This window comes from Papilio xuthus, unplaced genomic scaffold, assembly GCF_000836235.2.
Source record: "Papilio xuthus unplaced genomic scaffold, Pxut_1.1 DF828952.1, whole genome shotgun sequence".
In the NCBI taxonomy this organism is placed as follows: Eukaryota; Metazoa; Arthropoda; class Insecta; order Lepidoptera; family Papilionidae; genus Papilio; species Papilio xuthus.
In genome coordinates, this window is record NW_013529697.1 from 7,962,841 (window position 1) to 7,981,564 (window position 18,724).

At 34.4% G+C, this 18,724-nt stretch overlaps 5 protein-coding genes across 9 annotated transcripts in view; 2 read left to right on the forward strand and 3 right to left on the reverse strand.

Moving 5' to 3' along the window:
• Positions 1-477: 477 nt before the first annotated feature.
• On the forward strand, positions 478-4,607 carry wap (DDB1 and CUL4 associated factor wap). Of its 2 annotated transcripts, none has more exons than XM_013325759.1 (8): positions 478-739; positions 820-905; positions 1,146-1,248; positions 1,492-1,627; positions 1,871-2,121; positions 2,358-2,483; positions 3,195-3,376; positions 3,469-4,607. In XM_013325759.1, exons 2-8 carry the CDS (start codon positions 841-843, stop codon positions 3,665-3,667), a joined length of 1,062 nt encoding a protein of 353 aa, XP_013181213.1. In that variant the 5' UTR covers positions 478-739; positions 820-840; the 3' UTR covers positions 3,668-4,607. The 2 variants fall into 2 exon arrangements, with proteins under 2 accessions (XP_013181213.1, XP_013181222.1); XM_013325768.1 differs by having other exon boundaries at positions 478-659.
• Positions 4,608-6,495: 1,888 nt separating this feature from the next.
• Positions 6,496-9,859, reverse strand: LOC106126874 (spermatogenesis-associated protein 5). The gene is made up of 2 exons (XM_013324779.1): positions 9,334-9,859; positions 6,496-9,049 (listed from the first exon to the last, which is right to left on the reverse strand). The coding sequence occupies exons 1-2, from the start codon at positions 9,680-9,682 to the stop codon at positions 7,161-7,163; spliced, it is 2,238 nt and encodes a 745-aa protein (XP_013180233.1). The 5' UTR covers positions 9,683-9,859; the 3' UTR covers positions 6,496-7,160.
• Positions 9,860-10,176: 317 nt separating this feature from the next.
• Positions 10,177-11,409, forward strand: aph-1 (gamma-secretase subunit Aph-1). The gene is made up of 3 exons (XM_013320732.1): positions 10,177-10,606; positions 10,720-10,893; positions 11,016-11,409. Exons 1-3 carry the CDS (start codon positions 10,385-10,387, stop codon positions 11,340-11,342), a joined length of 723 nt encoding a protein of 240 aa, XP_013176186.1. The 5' UTR covers positions 10,177-10,384; the 3' UTR covers positions 11,343-11,409.
• Positions 11,410-11,711: 302 nt separating this feature from the next.
• LOC106124178 (uncharacterized) lies at positions 11,712-12,657 on the reverse strand. The gene is made up of 3 exons (XM_013320651.1): positions 12,485-12,657; positions 12,176-12,286; positions 11,712-12,061 (listed from the first exon to the last, which is right to left on the reverse strand). The coding sequence occupies exons 1-3, from the start codon at positions 12,562-12,564 to the stop codon at positions 11,854-11,856; spliced, it is 399 nt and encodes a 132-aa protein (XP_013176105.1). The 5' UTR covers positions 12,565-12,657; the 3' UTR covers positions 11,712-11,853.
• Positions 12,658-14,666: 2,009 nt separating this feature from the next.
• Dorsal (embryonic polarity protein dorsal) overlaps positions 14,667-18,724 on the reverse strand; it is a 20,862-nt gene continuing 16,804 nt past the window's right edge. For 3 of the 4 annotated variants that reach the window (XM_013324606.1, XM_013324589.1, XM_013324614.1), the window contains 5 exons: positions 18,034-18,084; positions 16,261-16,308; positions 16,043-16,098; positions 15,482-15,973; positions 14,667-15,320 (listed from right to left, as the gene is read on the reverse strand). In XM_013324606.1, the coding sequence (XP_013180060.1) occupies positions 15,120-15,320; positions 15,482-15,973; positions 16,043-16,098; positions 16,261-16,308; positions 18,034-18,084 (848 nt within the window). In that variant the 3' untranslated portion in view covers positions 14,667-15,119. The remainder of the gene's footprint in view (positions 15,321-15,481; positions 15,974-16,042; positions 16,099-16,260; positions 16,309-18,033; positions 18,085-18,724) is intronic. The other variant, XM_013324598.1, reaches the window with a different exon arrangement.

An 18,724-nucleotide genomic window follows, 5' to 3' on the forward strand; every position in this document is an offset into this window, starting at 1 on the left:
ATATGAAGCCCCTAACTTAAAGAGATTTGAATTTTTAATTATTGATCTTATTAATTCGTAGACCTGTGGCGCCCCTTTCAGTACAGCACCCTGAGCGGTGTAACGCGACCTATCCTAACGCTGGCAAAATATGCACAAATTAATTACAGTAGTTACTTCGTATTCGCATTAGAGCGGTAAACGATCCATGTCGTGCTAATATTTTAGTAACTTTTGCTGATAAGTTTATTATGAAAAGCGCCATCTGTTGATGCAAAATACCCATGGGAAAGATCGACTAGACTAGACAATAGATTTCCAAAAAACAATTAAACATTGTAATTGTTTACAATTTTACAGCTAGATAAGTATATATTTTTGTATTCTAGGAGTTTCATTAGTGGGGTTGAATTTAGTTTTTACTTAAATTCAACACAATATTTTTAGACGCAAAGCGACATATTATCAATGTCACTATTGTCACTAATACGTCAAAATTATTGAATTGCTTTTGGTTTGAATGATGCTTGTTTTTTACATGTGATAAAAGATAAAATAAAAATAAACCTTGTGCCAATAATAAGTATTTAAATCATTTTAAATAAATGATTCCGACATCAATACAATAATTTTACTGTCCTTTGGTACACGATAGATTTCAAGACTGGACTAATTTTACGGTACACCGCACTATTTAATTGATTTAAGTAAAGAAATCGAAATTACAAGACTATTCGAAGCTAGGACATATTTATATAACGTAAATATGATTCTATAATGTTGTTACGTGTAATTTGTATCGTAAGCGTTGTAATTAATCAAGTTTATTGCATTTTCAAGTGTTGAAAGAGATTCGATAACATGTCGATGCCACATAGCAGCTCAAGTACTACCAGTTCCAGTACAAAACGCAAAGAGATTTACAAGTAAGCAAATGAAGACTATTTTATTTAAACTGTAATTAGTAAAAGGCTTGTTCATAATCTATTTTATTTTACAAAACACAAACAACTTGGAAAACAAAAATAACATTAACCTTTATAGTCCTTAACTAAACAGTTACAATTTCTGAAAGATGGTGGTAAAGAATTTACATGCTGTCTGATAATGTAAGTAAGTCACAGAATTGTGGTAATACCAGTATTGAGAGTGAGATATTGTTTCAGATATCAAGCACCATGGCCGCTGTACTCCATGAACTGGTCAGTACGACCAGACAAACGTTTCAGGCTGGCACTTGGCAGTTTTGTTGAAGAATATAATAATAAGGTACCAATAAAATTGTTTTAAAATAATCCTGATAAGCAATATAGTCAAAGTATTTTTAGGTCACAATCAAAATTAGTAAATAATTGTACTATTGAATTATGTATTATATAATAATTATATAAGCTTATTTGCCTGCAACTTTACATCTACAAGGTAAAATTAAAGTGTCGCTACACAAACAATCTGAGCTCACTTTTTTTTTAAATACTAATACAGATTTTAATATAACTTATGTTAATTTAGGTACAAATAATATCACTGGATGAAGAGACAAGTGAGTTTAGTGCAAAGAGCACATTTGACCACCCCTACCCCACCACCAAGATCATGTGGATACCTGACAGTAAGGGGGTGTATCCTGATCTACTTGCTACTAGTGGTAAGTTACTGCATTTTGTTATGCAAGCAGAATTATATGATTTATTTAAATATTTATAAGCATAATAAATTGCTATTTAAAGCTCTTACATACTAAATTGTATTTTTTTGGAATATGATCAAAATTGTTTTGGGTAAAAACATGAACAATATGTTCCAAATTTCTTATTAACTCATATAGTGCAGTTATTAATTATTTATTTAATATAATATTTATTCACAAATGCTATTTATAATTTTCTAGGTGACTATCTTCGCATATGGCGCGCTGGTGAACCTTACACATTATTTGAATGTGTTTTAAACAACAATAAGAACTCTGACTTCTGTGCACCACTCACATCATTTGACTGGAACGAGGTGGACCCCAATCTGATTGGCACCAGCAGTATTGACACCACTTGCACCATCTGGGGCTTGGAGACTGGACAGGTGCTGGGACGAGTCAATGATGTCTCAGGACATGTTAAGACGCAACTGATTGCTCATGACAAGGTAAAGTTATTTATGGTGGAAAAACAAGCAGTATAATACAGATGAACGGACAAAGCTCTTACCTGTGGTTTCATTTCTTAAGTTATTTTTTTTTAATATTTGATTTAATACAAAGTAAATAACAGCACCAGATCACTAATTTACAGCTGGATTAAACACTTTTAAAACTTAAAAAGTGCTAGATCTTCGGTGAACTGAAGGTGGTGTACGGGGAACTGTAAATATGTAATGTGCAGGAGGTGTACGACATAGCGTTCAGTCGGGCAGGCGGCGGGCGCGACATGTTCGCCTCTGTGGGGGCTGACGGCTCTGTGCGTATGTTCGACCTGAGGCATCTCGAGCACTCCACCATCATATACGAGGTACTATCACTAGCAATTTCATTTCTACTTCAACATACATACATTTAACAGTGGCAGAGCGAGCTTTAACATCTTCGCACGACTTGGCCCGGCTCGCTCGGTGAAATACCACGACCACACAGAAGACAGGCGTCAAGTGGAAGCAATTCCGAGTACAGTCTGATGAGTGTGCGTCCCGGAGCCCTAATTTAGTCCTCTTTCCCTTCCCATCCTTTTCTTTATAAGGAAAGGATGGGAAGTGGAAGTGGACTTTCCGGATGAGAGGATGCATGGAAAGGGAAGATATTATCTTTCTGTGCATCCTCTCCTCCGTCGATTGAAGGTAGGCAACGCATATGCAATTGCGTATGTCAATGGGCAACGGTCACTTCGCTATTTCAGCGATTTCAGATGGCCGCTCGCTCGTTTGCCATCTTATAATATAAAAAAAAATACATTTGTAAGGAATCTGAGAAGTATTTTATAATATTTCATATGACAAAATGGAACTATCATTTGAATAATACACCTGACTTAACTCAATCACCGTTCGTTTCTGACCAAAATATTTGTACAAAACATGTCATCCCTGTCATTACCTTTGACAAGACAGAGGTAATAATACGTTTTAAACTGGATTTAAAAGCAATGGTCCGAGTAGCATACATGAAATGCGTTGATGTGTGGCATTAGTGAGAGTGTGAAAGTATGAGGTTGTAATGATGTTGCCAGGACCCGCAACACACGCCTCTGCTGCGGCTGGCGTGGAACAAGCAGGACCCCAACTACCTGGCGACGGTGGCGATGGACGCGTGCGAGGTGGTCATCCTGGACGTGCGCGTGCCCTGCACACCCGTCGCCCGTCTCAACAACCACCGCGCCTGCGTCAACGGCATCGCCTGGGCCCCCCACAGGTCACCACCACCACCACCACCACCACCATCCCCCATATTTATTTATACTCTGATGTCAGTTATATCTGAAGTGTGTAATATGTTGTATTCAGTTCATGCCACATCTGCACTGCGGGAGACGACCACCAGGCGCTGATCTGGGACATCCAGCAGATGCCGCGCGCCATCGAGGACCCCATCCTCGCGTACACCGCCGCAGAGGGCGAGGTCAACCAGATCCAGTGGGGCGCCACCCAGCCCGACTGGATCGCCATCTGCTACAACAGGCACACCGAGATACTGCGCGTATAAATGTATTTCTTGTACTACCATTCATATGAAAACTTTCCAATTCAACAGTTTTACAAATAACTTCGGACTTCTACAAATCAAATTTAACTTTGTAATGCAAATTCATATATAAATATCCGAATTTGAAGTTAAAAAGTAAACATTTCTACAATAATTTGTAACTATAAGGGTTAAAAAATTGTAGCCATTTAAGAGAAGGATACATAACAATGATGTCATGTCATGCACATACATGATGCTGTGCGCACACAAATAATTGCACAGATTTACACATTTATAATAATGTCTGCAATATTTATCTTAATATCATTCTTATGACACACAATATGAGGTGCAAATTAAAAAAAAATAGTGTGAAAATATTGTAGACATTGATTATAAATTAAATCGCTAAGCGAATGAGAATAATTCCTTAAAAGTTTTGGATATTTAAAAGAAATTGATTAGATCTCAAACAAAATTAACTCAACCGTTGGTTATTGAGATTAAAATGGGGATTTTGGTCTCAGAAATCCACGGTTAGAGTTCTTAATTTATATCTCGCTGAGATATCAATATTATGACCTTAAAGATAACTAAACTATAAAAAAAACTTAAATTGGTATTATAAAGAAGAAAAATTAGTTTGTTTGCATTAAATAAGCTCCGGAACTATAAAACCTGATCTGAATCCTCTCACAGTTGGGAAGCTAAACTATCCCGGGGTGACATAGGCTATATTTATTACTGGATTTTTTAATTCAGCACAGACGAAGTCGCAGACAACAATAATGTGACAAAAACAACTGAAAATTAATGAAAATTTGATTATTATAATGGGATATACTGATTAATCTTTTAAGACTGATCATATGAAACATATAGCACATTGTAAGCATTTTATTGCTTAACTAAATGATGTCAAGGGTTATAGGTTATGTGAACCTCCTTATCAAATACATACAAAGATTTAATCATTGTTTATATGTTTTTGCTTATATAAACAATGATATAATCTTACTGAGGTAATAAAACACATTTTATAGTTAATAGTGAATATAAATTTAATATTTAGTGTATACGTTTTTACAAATAATTTACCGTAGTTTTTTGAGACCAAAATCTCTGTATCTGTGTAAAACATCATCATCCCTGTCATTATCTCTGACACATTAATATTGAGTTATAAACGAGGATGTTGGTCTCAGAAACCCACGGTTAGTGCCACAAGTTGATTTGCGTAGTGCCCCCCCCCCTCCCCGCATACCTTGACACCCCGCTATATCATTGTGTTGTTCCAAACTGACAAGATATTTGAATAGCACTATTATTACGCATTTTTACTTAGGATGAGTTTCCACGTGTGTTCAAAGCGTATTTATTATCTTGTTTTCATTAAAAAAAACTGAGAAAATGAGATATGTGAATACATGTGTTTGTCAGTGAAAACTTTGTACTTGTTTTGGTTATCGTCAGTTTCGGAGACCATTATCTCTGTATAAAACGAAGGTTTTGGCCTCAGAAACCTGCGGCTGAAATCGGCGTGAATCAATATTGTAGTGCATCATAGTGACAAATAATTTCAGGTTCTATGTAGTGATAAATTGAACCTATGATAGTGTTAAGTTTAGTTTATATTTATACTGTATAATGTTTGGTATTTCCCGGGTTATATTTAAATTTGTTGAATTATATTTGTGATAGTGATGACCTTGAGGTTTAGGTTTGCAAGGTCAAGTGTGAATGAAAGTGCAACTGACAATGTTAAGTTCTTTATCACCAAACTGCCCTCATTGACAAAGTAACATTCGATTAGAGGTAACCGTAAGTTTCCGAGATCAAAATCTCTGTATAAAACAGTTGTTCCCAAACTTATTTTATCTACTGCCCACTTGAGAATAAATATTTTTTAGCGCCCCCCATATTTTCACATATTTAAAAACCACTATAACTTCAAATTAAATTGATTAATTATTGTGACCTATATATGTATATTAACGGAGAATTCTAAACGAAACTTTTACTGTAACCCGTAACTTAAGACATGCAGCGCCCACAAGGGGGCGTTGTCGCCCACTTTGGGAAAGACTGGTATAAAACATATCGTTTTCCCTTTCATCTTTGATTAAAAAGAGATAACAATTTGTTTTAAAAGGGGATTTCGTTCTCAGAAACTCACGGTGAATGTATTAGTAATAAATATATGACATATCATTGTTACTCCATACATTTATGACTTTATCAAGGATATTAATCAAATGTTAATTTGTATAGGAGGGCAATTAGTCTCGAATCTAATTATTTTAAAGATGGATTTTGTTGTCTGTACAATTTCAATCTTAGCCTTCACTTTGTAATCTGGTCTAGCTAAATATGATTAACCCTTAATTCGACGAAATTTTTTCTAGCAAAAAACTGTTTTTTTTTTTTAAATTACGGAATTTTCTCTAAACTAGTTCAGTAGATTTTTTTAATTAGTTCATCACACTGGAGACCATCGAATTAAGTGTTAACGTCACTCGTCGTGTGACTGTCCACTGTCGGCACACATAAAAATATATTTCATACAATGTTGAAAAACAATACCAAGATGTTTTTGCAAATGTTTCTGCAAAGGAAATGGTAATGTTTGATTATTTTGAGAGCAAGCGATTCTTCATCCAGGGCCTTTATGATTAGAAACCTATGTAAATCTCAATTTATTAGTATGAACTAGCTATTGGCGAAGTAAAGTGGATAGAATTTTGATATGAAAAACCACTTCCCATGCGAACAGAGGTTATTAAATGAAACATTAATTTTGTATACAATGTTGTACAGAATTTATTATATAATAGTACAAAATATAACATCAATTGGAAAAAAAAATTAAATTCAAAAATAAAACTTCGTTTTTTTTTTTAAATAAAGCAATATTTAAAATCACACGTAACATACACTAGTACGTTATATTGTTAACCTACATATGTCTCGTTTGACGACTTAGGCTTTGGTAATTATAGAAACTATGACTGAAACTTTACGCCGAGAACATCTTATATCTAAGGGCAAGTCACCTCTAACTTGGACTTTGCTCAAAGTCCTTTTATGGGACAGTAAGAGTTGAGAACACAATATATGTTATATTTCATGAAATCCATAGACAACTCACAATCATCTGCATACTTGCAACATTGTCAATATCGGAGTATATCCTCCGATGTATTGCTCAGACAAAATTATAATGTTAAGCAATTGTACAAGTTATAGTTGTGTGGGTAGTATGTGATTATTTTTATTTTGAATTAGATTTTTATTTAATTTATACACCAATAGTAGTAAACATATTTTGTAAGCTTAAATATTATGTAATAAATGATATAAATACTAAATGTTTTTATTCTACATTGACTCATAAAATTATCATATTAGTATACACGCCAATGACTTAATAAATAAATTTTGAAGCTATAAAAAACGAAGCACGAACATTTATTACAGACACCGATATAAAATTACTAATATTATCAGTTACTTATACAGATCTTTGCCCCAAAGCAAATTCTTCATACACCTTCAACAAAGACTGGGGTGTGCGGGGTTTAAAATCTATCAGTACATGTTCAAAATGTTCCATCTTGACCTCCTGACAATCTATGTCCTTCTCCAGTGCGTTAAGAGCTGCTTCGTGGCACAGCGCATCTAACTCCGCACCTGAGAATCCTTCCGTTTTGGCAGCAAGGCTGTGCGGATTCACATCATCACTAACACTCATTTTTGACAATTTTAACTCTAATATCTGCAGTCTCGTCTCAATGTCTGGTAGCGGCACGTATATCAGACGATCCAGTCGCCCTGGTCTAAGCAACGCTCGGTCCATTCTGTCCGGGCGGTTGGTAGCAGCTAGTATTGTAACAGCGTTCAGTGGCACCACACCGTCCAGCTCTGTCAGCAGTTGCGCCAGCACTCGCTCGTGCACTCCGGCTTCGCCCGCGCCCCGTTCTCCGCCTAAAGCATCCATTTCATCAAAGAAAATAATAGAAGGAGCCACCTGACGTGCTTTTCTGAACAAATCCCTGACCGCCTTTTCTGATTCACCAACCCATTTGGAAAATAACTCGGGTCCTTTGATTGATAAGAAATTGAGTCCACTTTCTGTCGCCAAGGCCTTTGCGATCATGGTCTTTGAGCAGCCGGGTGGACCATACAGCAGCACTCCACTTGGTGGCCGAATGCCCAGCCTCCTGAAACTCTCTGAATGCTTCAGAGGCCACTCCACTGCTTGCCTCAATTTCAGTTTCAAATTATCCTGTCCTCCTATATCGGACCATCGCACGTTAGGAACTTCTATTAAAAGTTCTCTCATAGCGCTAGGCCTAACAACCGTCAATGCCATTAACAAATGTTCCTTGAGTATGAAGTCGCTGTTATCTTTTATACACCTCAAAGAAGCTTGTGTACAAAGGTTAACAATATCAGCGGCGACATAGCCGTGAGCTAAATCAGCGATTGAGTCAATATCCTGTGACAAAATCTTGCTGGGTAGACTTTGTAACAAAGTATACAAAATCTCCTTTCGTCTAATTCTGTCAGGAATGGGCACTTCAATTTCTTTATCCAGTCTCCCGAATCTTCTTAACATTGGATCTATGGCTTCCGGTTTCCTGGTTGTTGCGAGAACAAACACTCTATTGCCTTCCGAATGTAAGTTGTCTAATAGTGAAACAAATGCTGATGTTACTCTTCTTTCCTGCTCCGTGCTGGCTGATGAACGTCTAGGGCATATTGTTTCAATCTCATCGACTAGAATTATAGACGGTTCATTAGCAATGGCTTTGGAAAAAAGATTCTTCATAGTAGCCTCAGTTTCTCCGAAATACTTGCTGAAAATTGTTGGCCCATTCAACTCTATGTGAAAACAATGTAAATTTTCAATAAGATATTTGCAAATGGCAGTCTTACCTATACCTGAATGGCCATAAAGTAACAGACCTCGTGTTGGTTGAAAGTTGGCAAATGAACTTTCAATATTAAATGATATCTTGATTAATGTTTTGATTTCCTCAAGAATATCATCTATACCACCCAATGTGACCGGTTTCCTTTTGTTTTTTTCAGCAGTCTTCTCTTGCTCCCAAACGGTATTTTCACTAAGAACATACCATGCTTTAGTGCTATTCTTATCTTCCTCTGAATTAATTCTTGTCACCACAATTTCTAGTTTCTTACCAAAGTAATAGTAGACAAGCACACTGCCAAATGAAAGTAAAATGTTGTTAAAGTGCTCCTTAAGAACATCCCCAATTTCTGTGTCTATCTTGTTATCTTTGATTTTAAAATAAACATGAAAGGCTGCTTTTAGCTGTCGAGTGAGCAAAGAAACTGTAACGTGACCCCCACCTGCGCACCAAGCTCCGGTCAAATCTGAAACAAAATATATTCTTTAATTTTTCTTTATGTCATGCAATGAGGTAAAATTAAAATTTAACTCTTCTTGCCAGGTGTCATCAGCAAATAAATAAATGTGAGAAAAATATCATTCAGAAAAGTTAAAAACCTTTTTTCATACAATGACTCACACAGTTTTAAATGTCTAGCACTGAAAGATATAATGTTAGAAGTAGGAAAGTGCTTTTGTTTACACTTTTTGTCAGCAAAGTTTACCTAATCTCGATAAAACAATTTGCCTGAACAATAGAGTTACTCACCAGCAGCAGGAAGAATTACAGCTGCAGGAGCAGATGACCTAGCCGGCCATACACGTTTGACAAGCTTAGGAGCCCCGGCCCTAGTCAGTTCTATAGGCGCTCCGATGACTGCGCCGAGCAAAGATGCAGTTGAAGGATGCATCAGCACCGAATCTCGCGGGGCGCCATCGGGTGGAGCGCTGCCACGCTGCAACCACGTATATAATTTGCCGTCCTCCATATACGGACATTTTATTTGATCCTTTGCACATTTTAATTCTATGTGTATGTTCTTATCGTTCGTGGATACACTACAACCACAATGTTCGCATTCCAACCACAATGTCTTCTTACCCTGTTTAGGTGCCATATTTAAATTCACCGTAAAAAGACAGTAAGTCTTGCTATAGTATCAATTTAAAAATAATCGCGTCTTTTAAAAATATAAAAAGCACTCATCGGAAAGTCGCAATAAACCGAAGACCATTTATAAATGTGTTTAATTTTAAACCATGTTTCGAACAAAAACTCTATCTCAGGCAGATCTATAAATGTCAATCAAATGTCAATGATATTGATATTCTCGCTTCGCTGCAAGCACACGAAATAAGCCAATGCAAAAGTTTTATCTAAAACATAAATCCAATGTTTTATGTTTTAGATAATTTTGCGAAAATTCTTTAAAAGAAATCAATCTGTTAAGAAATCATTGATCGAAGTTTGTATAGAAAATAATTTTTAAGCAAAGACAGAAAGCAAATTGTTATCAACCGAAATTATTATTGGCTGCAGGAGAGTAGCTTTTGGTAAAATTTGACAGATAGATAGTGAATGACATGAAAATATTTTTTCTTTATATTTTTCTTTCAATTTGAACTTTCAATGGTTTAGTCGTATAGAAGAAAAAGAATCAAAAGTTTCTCATTTATTACTTAACTTAATTTATAAGTAATGCTAGAAAAGTGATATTTGAACAAATCGCTTCCGTTATGAAAATAGTTGCAAATAACAGTATCCCGTAAAACAGTCTATTGTGTATAAATTGATGAAAAGTTTATAAAATTTTACAAAGATGACTCTCGCGGAATTCTTCAGCTGTTCGCTGCTTGCATTCGGCGCGCCATTAGCAATGTTCGCGCTTACCATCGCCAATGACCCGGTGCGCATCATCATCATGATAGCGGCAGCGTTTGCTTGGCTGCTCTCATTTCTCGTGTCGTCTCTGGTGTGGTTCGCCGTGGTGCCTTTACGATCTCACCTCGCATTCGGTATGGTTTTTGCGGTTATTATTCAAGTAAGTATCTAGAAATTGTCTATTTGAATTACTATCACATTAAGACAAAATTGAATAAATTTATTAGGACTTATGTTAAGTAATGTCAAGTTACATATTTTGCCTAATTTTAGGAGGCATTCCGTTACGGCACCTATCGTTTACTAAGAAAAACTGAAGCGGGCTTGAAGGAGATCTCTGAGAACCATAACATTAGCAGCAACAAAATGGAGATGGCATATGTTTCAGGGCTTGGGTTTGGCACCATGAGTGGAGCCTTTGCCCTGGTCAATGTACTTGCTGATTCTGTAAGTTGTTAACTAGAAGTCGTAGACAATTGTGTTTTTTTTTTATTTTCATAATCATAAAAATATCAACATCATTTAACATAGATTTCTTGAAGAAAGTAAGTAAGTAATTTGAATTACAGGTTGGTCCTGGAACATTAGGTCTGTACAGTGGAACAGAATTCTTCTTTGTCACGAGTGCAGCGATGACACTCTGCATGATACTTCTTAATACATTCTGGAGCATAATCTTCTTCAGCGGACTGGATGATAAAAACTACTTGAAGATTACATGGGTCATTGGATCCCACTTCCTCGTGTCCGGTCTGAGTTTATTGAATCGTAACCAGTGGTATGCAGCAACGATTCTACCATCATACTTAGTTTTAGTGGCGACCGCAGTAATAGCGTTTAGGTCAGCAGGAGGTACCACAAAAGGTTTGATGCAAACCCTCGCTGCTAGGTCATAAGTAATAATGTTATATTTAGTATAAGAGTCATGACATTCTGTTATTTATTAATACTTTAACTTTTTAACTTGTAAGTTATAGTTGATTAAATAAAATTAATTGTAACTGAAATAATTAAATAATCAATGAATATGTTTTTTTATTTGTAAAATAATCAAATGAGCTTTGTACTACTTGTTAACGAAAAATTTATGAAAATGTACAATGAGATTAATCTTTTATTTAAGCAATACTTTTTTGAATTCCTAAACATTTGAAAAATGGCATTGAAGTTTTTATTTTCCCTCTAATTTGGAAATCTAAAACTGCAGATGCATTTTTATATAAATTTAAATAAAAAAAACGAATAAATTAGTAATTGGACGGTATTATTTTAACTTAATTACAGTAAATATATATTTTTTAATTGTATATATTTTATTATTCTTATCATTATTAAAAGAGCAGCCAGAATTCAACCAAAAAAGGTTAAAACATTATAGTTAGTACTTTTGAATAACTAACTACCCCTTTAATTGCCAGTATTATCATTCTCTTCAGCCAGTTCATTGAGCAAGGAGTCCACAGTCCACACAGTGTCCGCCACATCAGACTCCTCTGCTTGAGGCATGTAAGACATGAGCACTTCCAGCACCGCTTCCACACCCTCACTCGAGCTGCTTACACCACCACCAACTTCCGCTAATGTGTTTGCAGTTTCTGCATCTTTTTGATTGGCACTATACATTTAAAAAGAAAACTTATTGAAAATTAAGGCATATACATAAAAGCTGATATAAAATATAAAAAATAACAAGAATGGATTGAGTCTTAAACTAAGAAATTAAACTTACATGGGTGGCATAGAAATTTCCTTTTCCAAAATGTCCTGCAAGTCATCTAAGTCCGGTATGGTGGGTATATCATCAATAGATTCTGGCGATTTCTTTGGTATCACAAACTCTCTAAAAAAATTAGTTTAATTAAGACAGATACTTGTGTGATGATTTAGCGAAAGTAGTTAATAAAATTAAGTAAAGCTTCAGTGCATAATATAAAGAATTATTACGATTGTGGCAATTAGAATAGAATCACATTCCTTTCTAATACAACTTGGAATGGGGTGCAGATAAACAAACTTATTATTGATTGATTTAACTTACTTTGCCTCTATATGAGTTCCTTCTGTCCAAACTCCTACTTTTCTAGGTTCTGGACCAGTAGAATTAAAGGGCTCGGTCATATTTTAAATCATTTGATTACAAATACAAAAAACTTTTAAGTTTTTAACTGTTGCTTAGCAACAATAAATAAAAAAAAGTTTGACACTGACGCAGCGCTTCTTTTTGTCCAATTTATGTCTATGAATTATACCACAGAATATAAATATTTATAAATTCTTTTCTCCAGAATCTTGTTTGATCTTACCAGATCTTAATACAATCCAACTGGTGGCGTTACAGCACACTAATATTTTAATAAATATCTCTATTTCTTTCAAATAGAATGTGAAAGATGGCAAAGTCGCATAGGAATAGGGATATATACTTTGTCCGTCCTTGTTAGTTAAATTGGGCAAATCAATAATCGCGGACGTTTAGGAGCAGCAGGCTATATCAGCTTATTCAGAAGGTCGCGTGCTAGTTTGCCACCTTATGATATAAAAAAAGTATATTTCTGGAACTAAATGAATTTTTGATTCTTTTTAAAGATTGTCGCCTCACATGTATAGTTAAGATGATCACAATGCTTTGGGCTGATCACGTCAGATTCTAGTCTCTTAGTCCAGTCTCATCAAGCGATATAACTGATGCTACCCTTATTTCTCCTTTTTGTCAAGTAATATATGAGGAATAATGAAAATAGCAAAATTATCTTATAATAAAATCTTTATTTTCGAAATTATATAAAATGAGAACATAAATCGCACATTTTGAATGTGTTTTTTATTGACTTGTGATACGACGATATTGAAGTTGGAACTCACAACATTTGATGTTGAATTGCCGAGTTATTTTATTAAGAAAGTTGTTGCCCCAAGGCATTTGGTAACAAGCCTTTGAGAATCCGTGTTACACATTACAATTATATACATAAATCTCTTAATTTAATGATTAAATCAACTATAAATTGATAAGAAAAATTAATGTCATAAATATTAGAACGAATGAATTTGGACAACTCATATACAATGTAAATTTTGATCTTTGATCATTTTAGAAAAAAAAAGTAAATCACAAAAGTTATATAAGTAATATTAATCTCAACTTTAATACTTATCAATTTATACAAATTTTTAATATGAATTCATCAAATATATAAAAGCACCAATTGTTGCACAAATTTAACTTCAAATATATAAAAAAAGTATATACAAAGCAAAAAGCTGTACAATAAAATGTATTTGAAATATATTTACATGATTACTATTTGATTTATAATTATAACCAAAGTAAATAGATGACAGAGGGTCTATCACGAATATTTGCGATATTTATTTCGTAACATTATCGACAAGATTTGAAAAATTTATATAAGAGTTGTACTTTACGTCCGATAGGGTGCGCTGTACTAATATAATATTTTTGTCTATGTTAAACAATAGTTAGTTGCAAATTTTAGAGCTAAGACCTCAGCAAAGGAATCAATTTAGTAATATAAAGAGATAAAGGTCAGACTGATTGTGATAGTTCATAAATTTATCCTCAAAAACTGTTGAACACACTATCAAGTAGATAATGTCGTTTTTATTTAAAGTAATCAATTACAATAGTAATTTCTAATCCAGTAGAGATTGTATTGTCATCAGATTACATGTTCAATTTTACAATACATAACTAATTATATAGAAAACTGTGGGCCTTGTTATTGCAGTAGGTAAACTTCAACAAATAGAGAGACTGAACAATATAACAGTATGAAAGACTAACTGTGGCTTTCTGAGATCGAAATGTCTGTATAAAACATATCGTCATCCTTCTCAATACATTTGACACAACAGAGATAATAAGATATGTTTTGAATGTGGATTTTGGTCTCAGAAACCCACAGTAAAATACACAAATCTGGTGATTTCACAGTAATTCATGAGTTAATTATTTCATAAGCAGATATTTTAATAAATTTAGTATAAAACTATATAAATGTGATGTTTATTTTTACTTATAATTAATTGTGATGTTCTATTATGCGCAATCACATAATTATGTAAGATGGTTTTTACATTAATATAAAAATATGAAAATATTGCAAAATTAAGCAATTTAACTTTAGTTTACATTGATATTTACAAAAGAATTAATTCAAAATACACAAATATAGAAAATTTAATTATTTATCCTTAATGTATCATAACTTCCTTGGGGTTGTAACAGAATTTTTGTATGAAATATGTTCATATAGCGGGAACGAAAACAGGTGAATTCAAAAACTTTCTACATATACATTAATTTGATGATATTTAAAACTAAGAAAACATTTAAGCTCGTAAGTTATATCAAACTTGGTATTACAGTTATCAAATATATCGACGGCTCTTCACTTGAGCCGCTATGATAATTGAAAAGAACTATACTAGAAGCAGTCAACTAACATTGAACTATGCTGAATGTACATAAGTATTATAAAAACAAATACAATTTAAGAATTTACTCAACTTTTTACATTTTACCATAAAACATAAAAAAAATGTAAAATACCGATGAGACATAGAAATAGAAAGAAAAACAATCCTGTTAGTTAGTAGTCAGGATGAGATGTGCAGATATTATTTCTTCTTATGTTGTGTGGAGCGAGATGTTACCCGCCCCCGTGCGGCGGCCAGTCCGCGTTGCTGAGCAGGTCCTTGGTGGAGAGATCCCGCAGGCTGTCGCTGAGGTCCGCGCCGCACATCGGGAACGAGAGGTCGGAGCTGAGCCGCATCTCCTCGCCCTCCGCCTGACCCTGCACCTCCAGCAGCTTCGACAGCGACGGCGTGCTCGTCGACGTCGCCTCCAACTCCTTAAAACATTACACTTTTTAATAACGCGCACTATCGTCTCATTATGTTGGTACCACTGAAGTATTTTTCCTTCTTTTAGTAATATTTCTTTAATACAATGGTTTTTTTTACTAGATTAAATTTATTGACCAATTAACTACAATGAATTAAACAAAGTAACCTGTATCAGAGCTTGCTGCCCCATGTTCTGCATGTACTGCCCCTGGCCGTGATTCAGCTGCGGGGACACGTGCCCCATACCGGGAGAGACGTGCCCCATAGCTGGGGACACCTGCCCCATGCCGGGAGACATCTGCCCCATGCCGGGAGAAACGTGCCCCATGCCGGGCGACACGTGCCCCATGCCGGGCGACACGTGCCCCATGCCGGGAGACACGTGTCCCATGACCGGTGAGACGTGTCCCATGGCGGGAGACATCTGGCCCATTCCCGGGGAGACGTGTCCCATGGCGGGCGAGTGGTGCGGGAGGGCGAGGTGGTGGTGCGGCATGGCGGGGGAGAGCGGGGACTGCACGCCGGGGGAGTGGGGCTGCAGCTGCGGCGCCACCTGCAGGTAGCTCTGCTCCATCCAGGACATGCCCTGCGCGTGGTACTGCGCGCCCGGGCTCGGACCCGCCACGCCCAGCTGCTGCGGCATCTCCATGCCCCACTGCTGAAGCAATACCATAGATAATGCACTACTGTGTATGTTCACAGTGACATGATAAATGATGTAAGTTACCTGTTCGTACGGCGGGTACGCGTGCTGCGCCGGACTGCGCACGTAACTCGGAGACTCTGCAAAATACACATTATATATCAACTAATGCGATAGAATTAAAGACTGTTTGAAAGACATAACGTCAGGAACTACGAATTTGCCTTTTTTTCCTCAAAGGAACTTTTAATATCATAATTTTATTGAAACTTATTTATCAAGTTTAATTAATAGGATCTCACCTCGAGGCTCGGTCTTGATCTGTCCGCCGACGTCCATTTTGAAAGTAACTGTAATACATATAACATATTAATTATACTGAATTTAATTAAATAATAGTATATTTACAACTTAACTAAATCATTGAACAATTAACTACATCTGTATTGTTAATATTATTTACAGGAAAAGTAAAAAAAATCAAACATTTACACTTGTATTCTCTAAAAAAAAATTATTTCCTACTAATTTTTGATAAATTTTATGCATCATTTATTTAGAGTATACATGTGCTGGCTTATTACTTATAACTAACATAGAAAATAATTAAAAAAGCTAAACATGCTGTTAATATTGCGTTAAACTTAATACAAATGATCGCTTAGTAAATAAAAGCATGCATAAAAATAAAACTCACAACGCTAATACGACAATGTGTGTCACAAAAATATAACAAAACCAAAATGAACAAGCTTTAAAAAAACCAACACTAGACGTAACAACAGTAACACAACCATGCCTAATGTTCATATATTCCGTACCTTTAAGCCCAAATTCAAGGATGAAACGTGAAATTGAGATAAAAAAGAAACTTTTCTTTTATTTTAGTAGCATTTTAATTACAGATCCTTGCAACACTCAAGCCTCCTGTCAAAAGTACACTACAAAAATGTAAAAGTCATCGAAATGGAGCTGTTCATTGGACGTACTCATTAAAAAAATCAATCAAAAATTCCTTCATCTAATTAAACTAGTTGTAAATTCTTCTAAACACGTCTAGAAAATTTGTAACAAAGATATGTTTAAAAATAATAACAATTTATTTAGAACGCACATTTAAAAAACAGTTTAAAAACCCTGAATTATTTTACACTTATAGTTGCCATTTGAAAAAAAAATAGCTACCATTCTTAAAGATTTGGTAACAAATTATAATCAGCTCAAAGCTTTTATATGTAGAAAGCTTTAGCTTTTTATATTTATTATAATTTCGTAGTAAAATTTTTAGTACATAAACAATATTAGTTTTTAAATATATCTTGGCATTTATAATACGTAGTACATAATATATTTATTACATAATCGTTATATCTTAAAAGCTAAATTTGAAATTGTACAATATAAGAGAGACTTAACTTCTCTTTGGGAGTCGAGCACACATTTTCATATTAGCACTATGTTAAAAAATTTTGTACTATTAACCATTTAATAGCAATTATGTCTAAAAACTACAAAAAAATTACATTTTCTTTTAATAAAATTATTCATAGAATATAAAAAGCAACATAATTATGATATTTTTTTTTAAATCCCAAAAAAAATGCCTAAAAATCTTCAATTTCATACCAAATCATCAAATTTTAATTTAATATATCAAAATATAATGACCTAGTCAAATATTAGTTGAACTATGAAATATAATTAAGGTGAAACTCGCATCGCAATATTTCCTGCCACATAATAAAATAATTGACTGTATTTGTTAGATAATAAAGCAAATAAATTATACTTAATAATAAATAAGTCAATTAAATGAATGTTAGTAAGAAGTAAGAAAACTGCCACCAGAACTATCCTACGACCAAACAACCAACAATTACTGCGAGTTTCCACACTGACATCACCCTTTGTCTTTGAAAAACCACAATTTTTTTTTAATTCATGTAGAATTTTCACAGTACCAAAGACAACGGACATTTTGTACCATAGACAAACAAAATAATATTATCTCCCATACAATAAGATAGACAAATATAAATATATAAATATGTGTACATAAGACAAGAAGAACTTACTATTCTGTGCGAATGGAGACAATGGCTTCTTTCGCTTAGAGTTAACTACATCTAGAAAATAAGAAATACATTAAAACATAACGAAAATGCAACAAAAATTTACATAAAATATTTCAATAAATTAAAAACAATATAAATAACATTAAATAAACATTGGTAACTAAATATATTTTATATAAGGTATAGAGATTTTCAAATATCTCGTCGGCTCGGAACACGGTGTAGGTATTTAAATGATTTTTTTTTGTATATAGGTATAATAATTATTGTTAATATATTATTTATGGTCGGAATAGTTAAAATATTGACATAAATGTCTGGACTAGATTAGAACTTTAGAGAGAATTATGCCCATTTCTATTTGTATACTAACAAATAGGTAAATCTCTCTTATTTACTATATTATAAATATAACGGTCGCGTAAATTGCTGTAAATTCGCTCACTATTGGACTAGAAATTTTACAAGAGCTAGAGTTAGGAAAAATTATTATGTTAAGTAGACACAAACATGTGATGGATGTTTCAGTTTCATCATTGTAATGTGTCGTGTACTAAATTATAATAATATCTTATATTTAATTAATATTGTGTCAATACGCTTGTCGTATGTATTGTGTACAGTTTCATTGTGAGTGTGAAGTGAGTCCGATGTCGAGTTAATGTTTGACTAGAAGAGGGGGTGGGGGTGG

What these genes read in the sequence shown, in the direction of transcription:
- aph-1 (XM_013320732.1), top strand. Translation starts at nt 10,385, where the DNA reads ATGACTCTCGCGGAATTCTTCAGCTGTTCGCTGCTTGCATTCGGCGCG. An exon ending in TTTTTGCGGTTATTATTCAA is followed by an intron (nt 10,607 to 10,719) that starts GTAAGTATCTAG and finishes GCCTAATTTTAG; the next exon opens with GAGGCATTCCGTTACGGCAC. An exon ending in TCAATGTACTTGCTGATTCT is followed by an intron (nt 10,894 to 11,015) that starts GTAAGTTGTTAA and finishes TTTGAATTACAG; the next exon opens with GTTGGTCCTGGAACATTAGG.
- LOC106124178 (XM_013320651.1), bottom strand. Translation starts at nt 12,564, where the DNA reads ATGACCGAGCCCTTTAATTCTACTGGTCCAGAACCTAGAAAAGTAGGA. An exon ending in GGAACTCATATAGAGGCAAA is followed by an intron (nt 12,287 to 12,484) that starts GTAAGTTAAATC and finishes TAATTTTTTTAG; the next exon opens with AGAGTTTGTGATACCAAAGA. An exon ending in GAAATTTCTATGCCACCCAT is followed by an intron (nt 12,062 to 12,175) that starts GTAAGTTTAATT and finishes TTAAATGTATAG; the next exon opens with TGCCAATCAAAAAGATGCAG.
- LOC106126874 (XM_013324779.1), bottom strand. Translation starts at nt 9,682, where the DNA reads ATGGCACCTAAACAGGGTAAGAAGACATTGTGGTTGGAATGCGAACAT. An exon ending in TGTAATTCTTCCTGCTGCTG is followed by an intron (nt 9,050 to 9,333) that starts GTGAGTAACTCT and finishes ATTTTGTTTCAG; the next exon opens with ATTTGACCGGAGCTTGGTGC.
- wap (XM_013325759.1), top strand. Translation starts at nt 841, where the DNA reads ATGTCGATGCCACATAGCAGCTCAAGTACTACCAGTTCCAGTACAAAA. An exon ending in TTGAAGAATATAATAATAAG is followed by an intron (nt 1,249 to 1,491) that starts GTACCAATAAAA and finishes ATGTTAATTTAG; the next exon opens with GTACAAATAATATCACTGGA. An exon ending in ACTCCACCATCATATACGAG is followed by an intron (nt 2,484 to 3,194) that starts GTACTATCACTA and finishes TGATGTTGCCAG; the next exon opens with GACCCGCAACACACGCCTCT.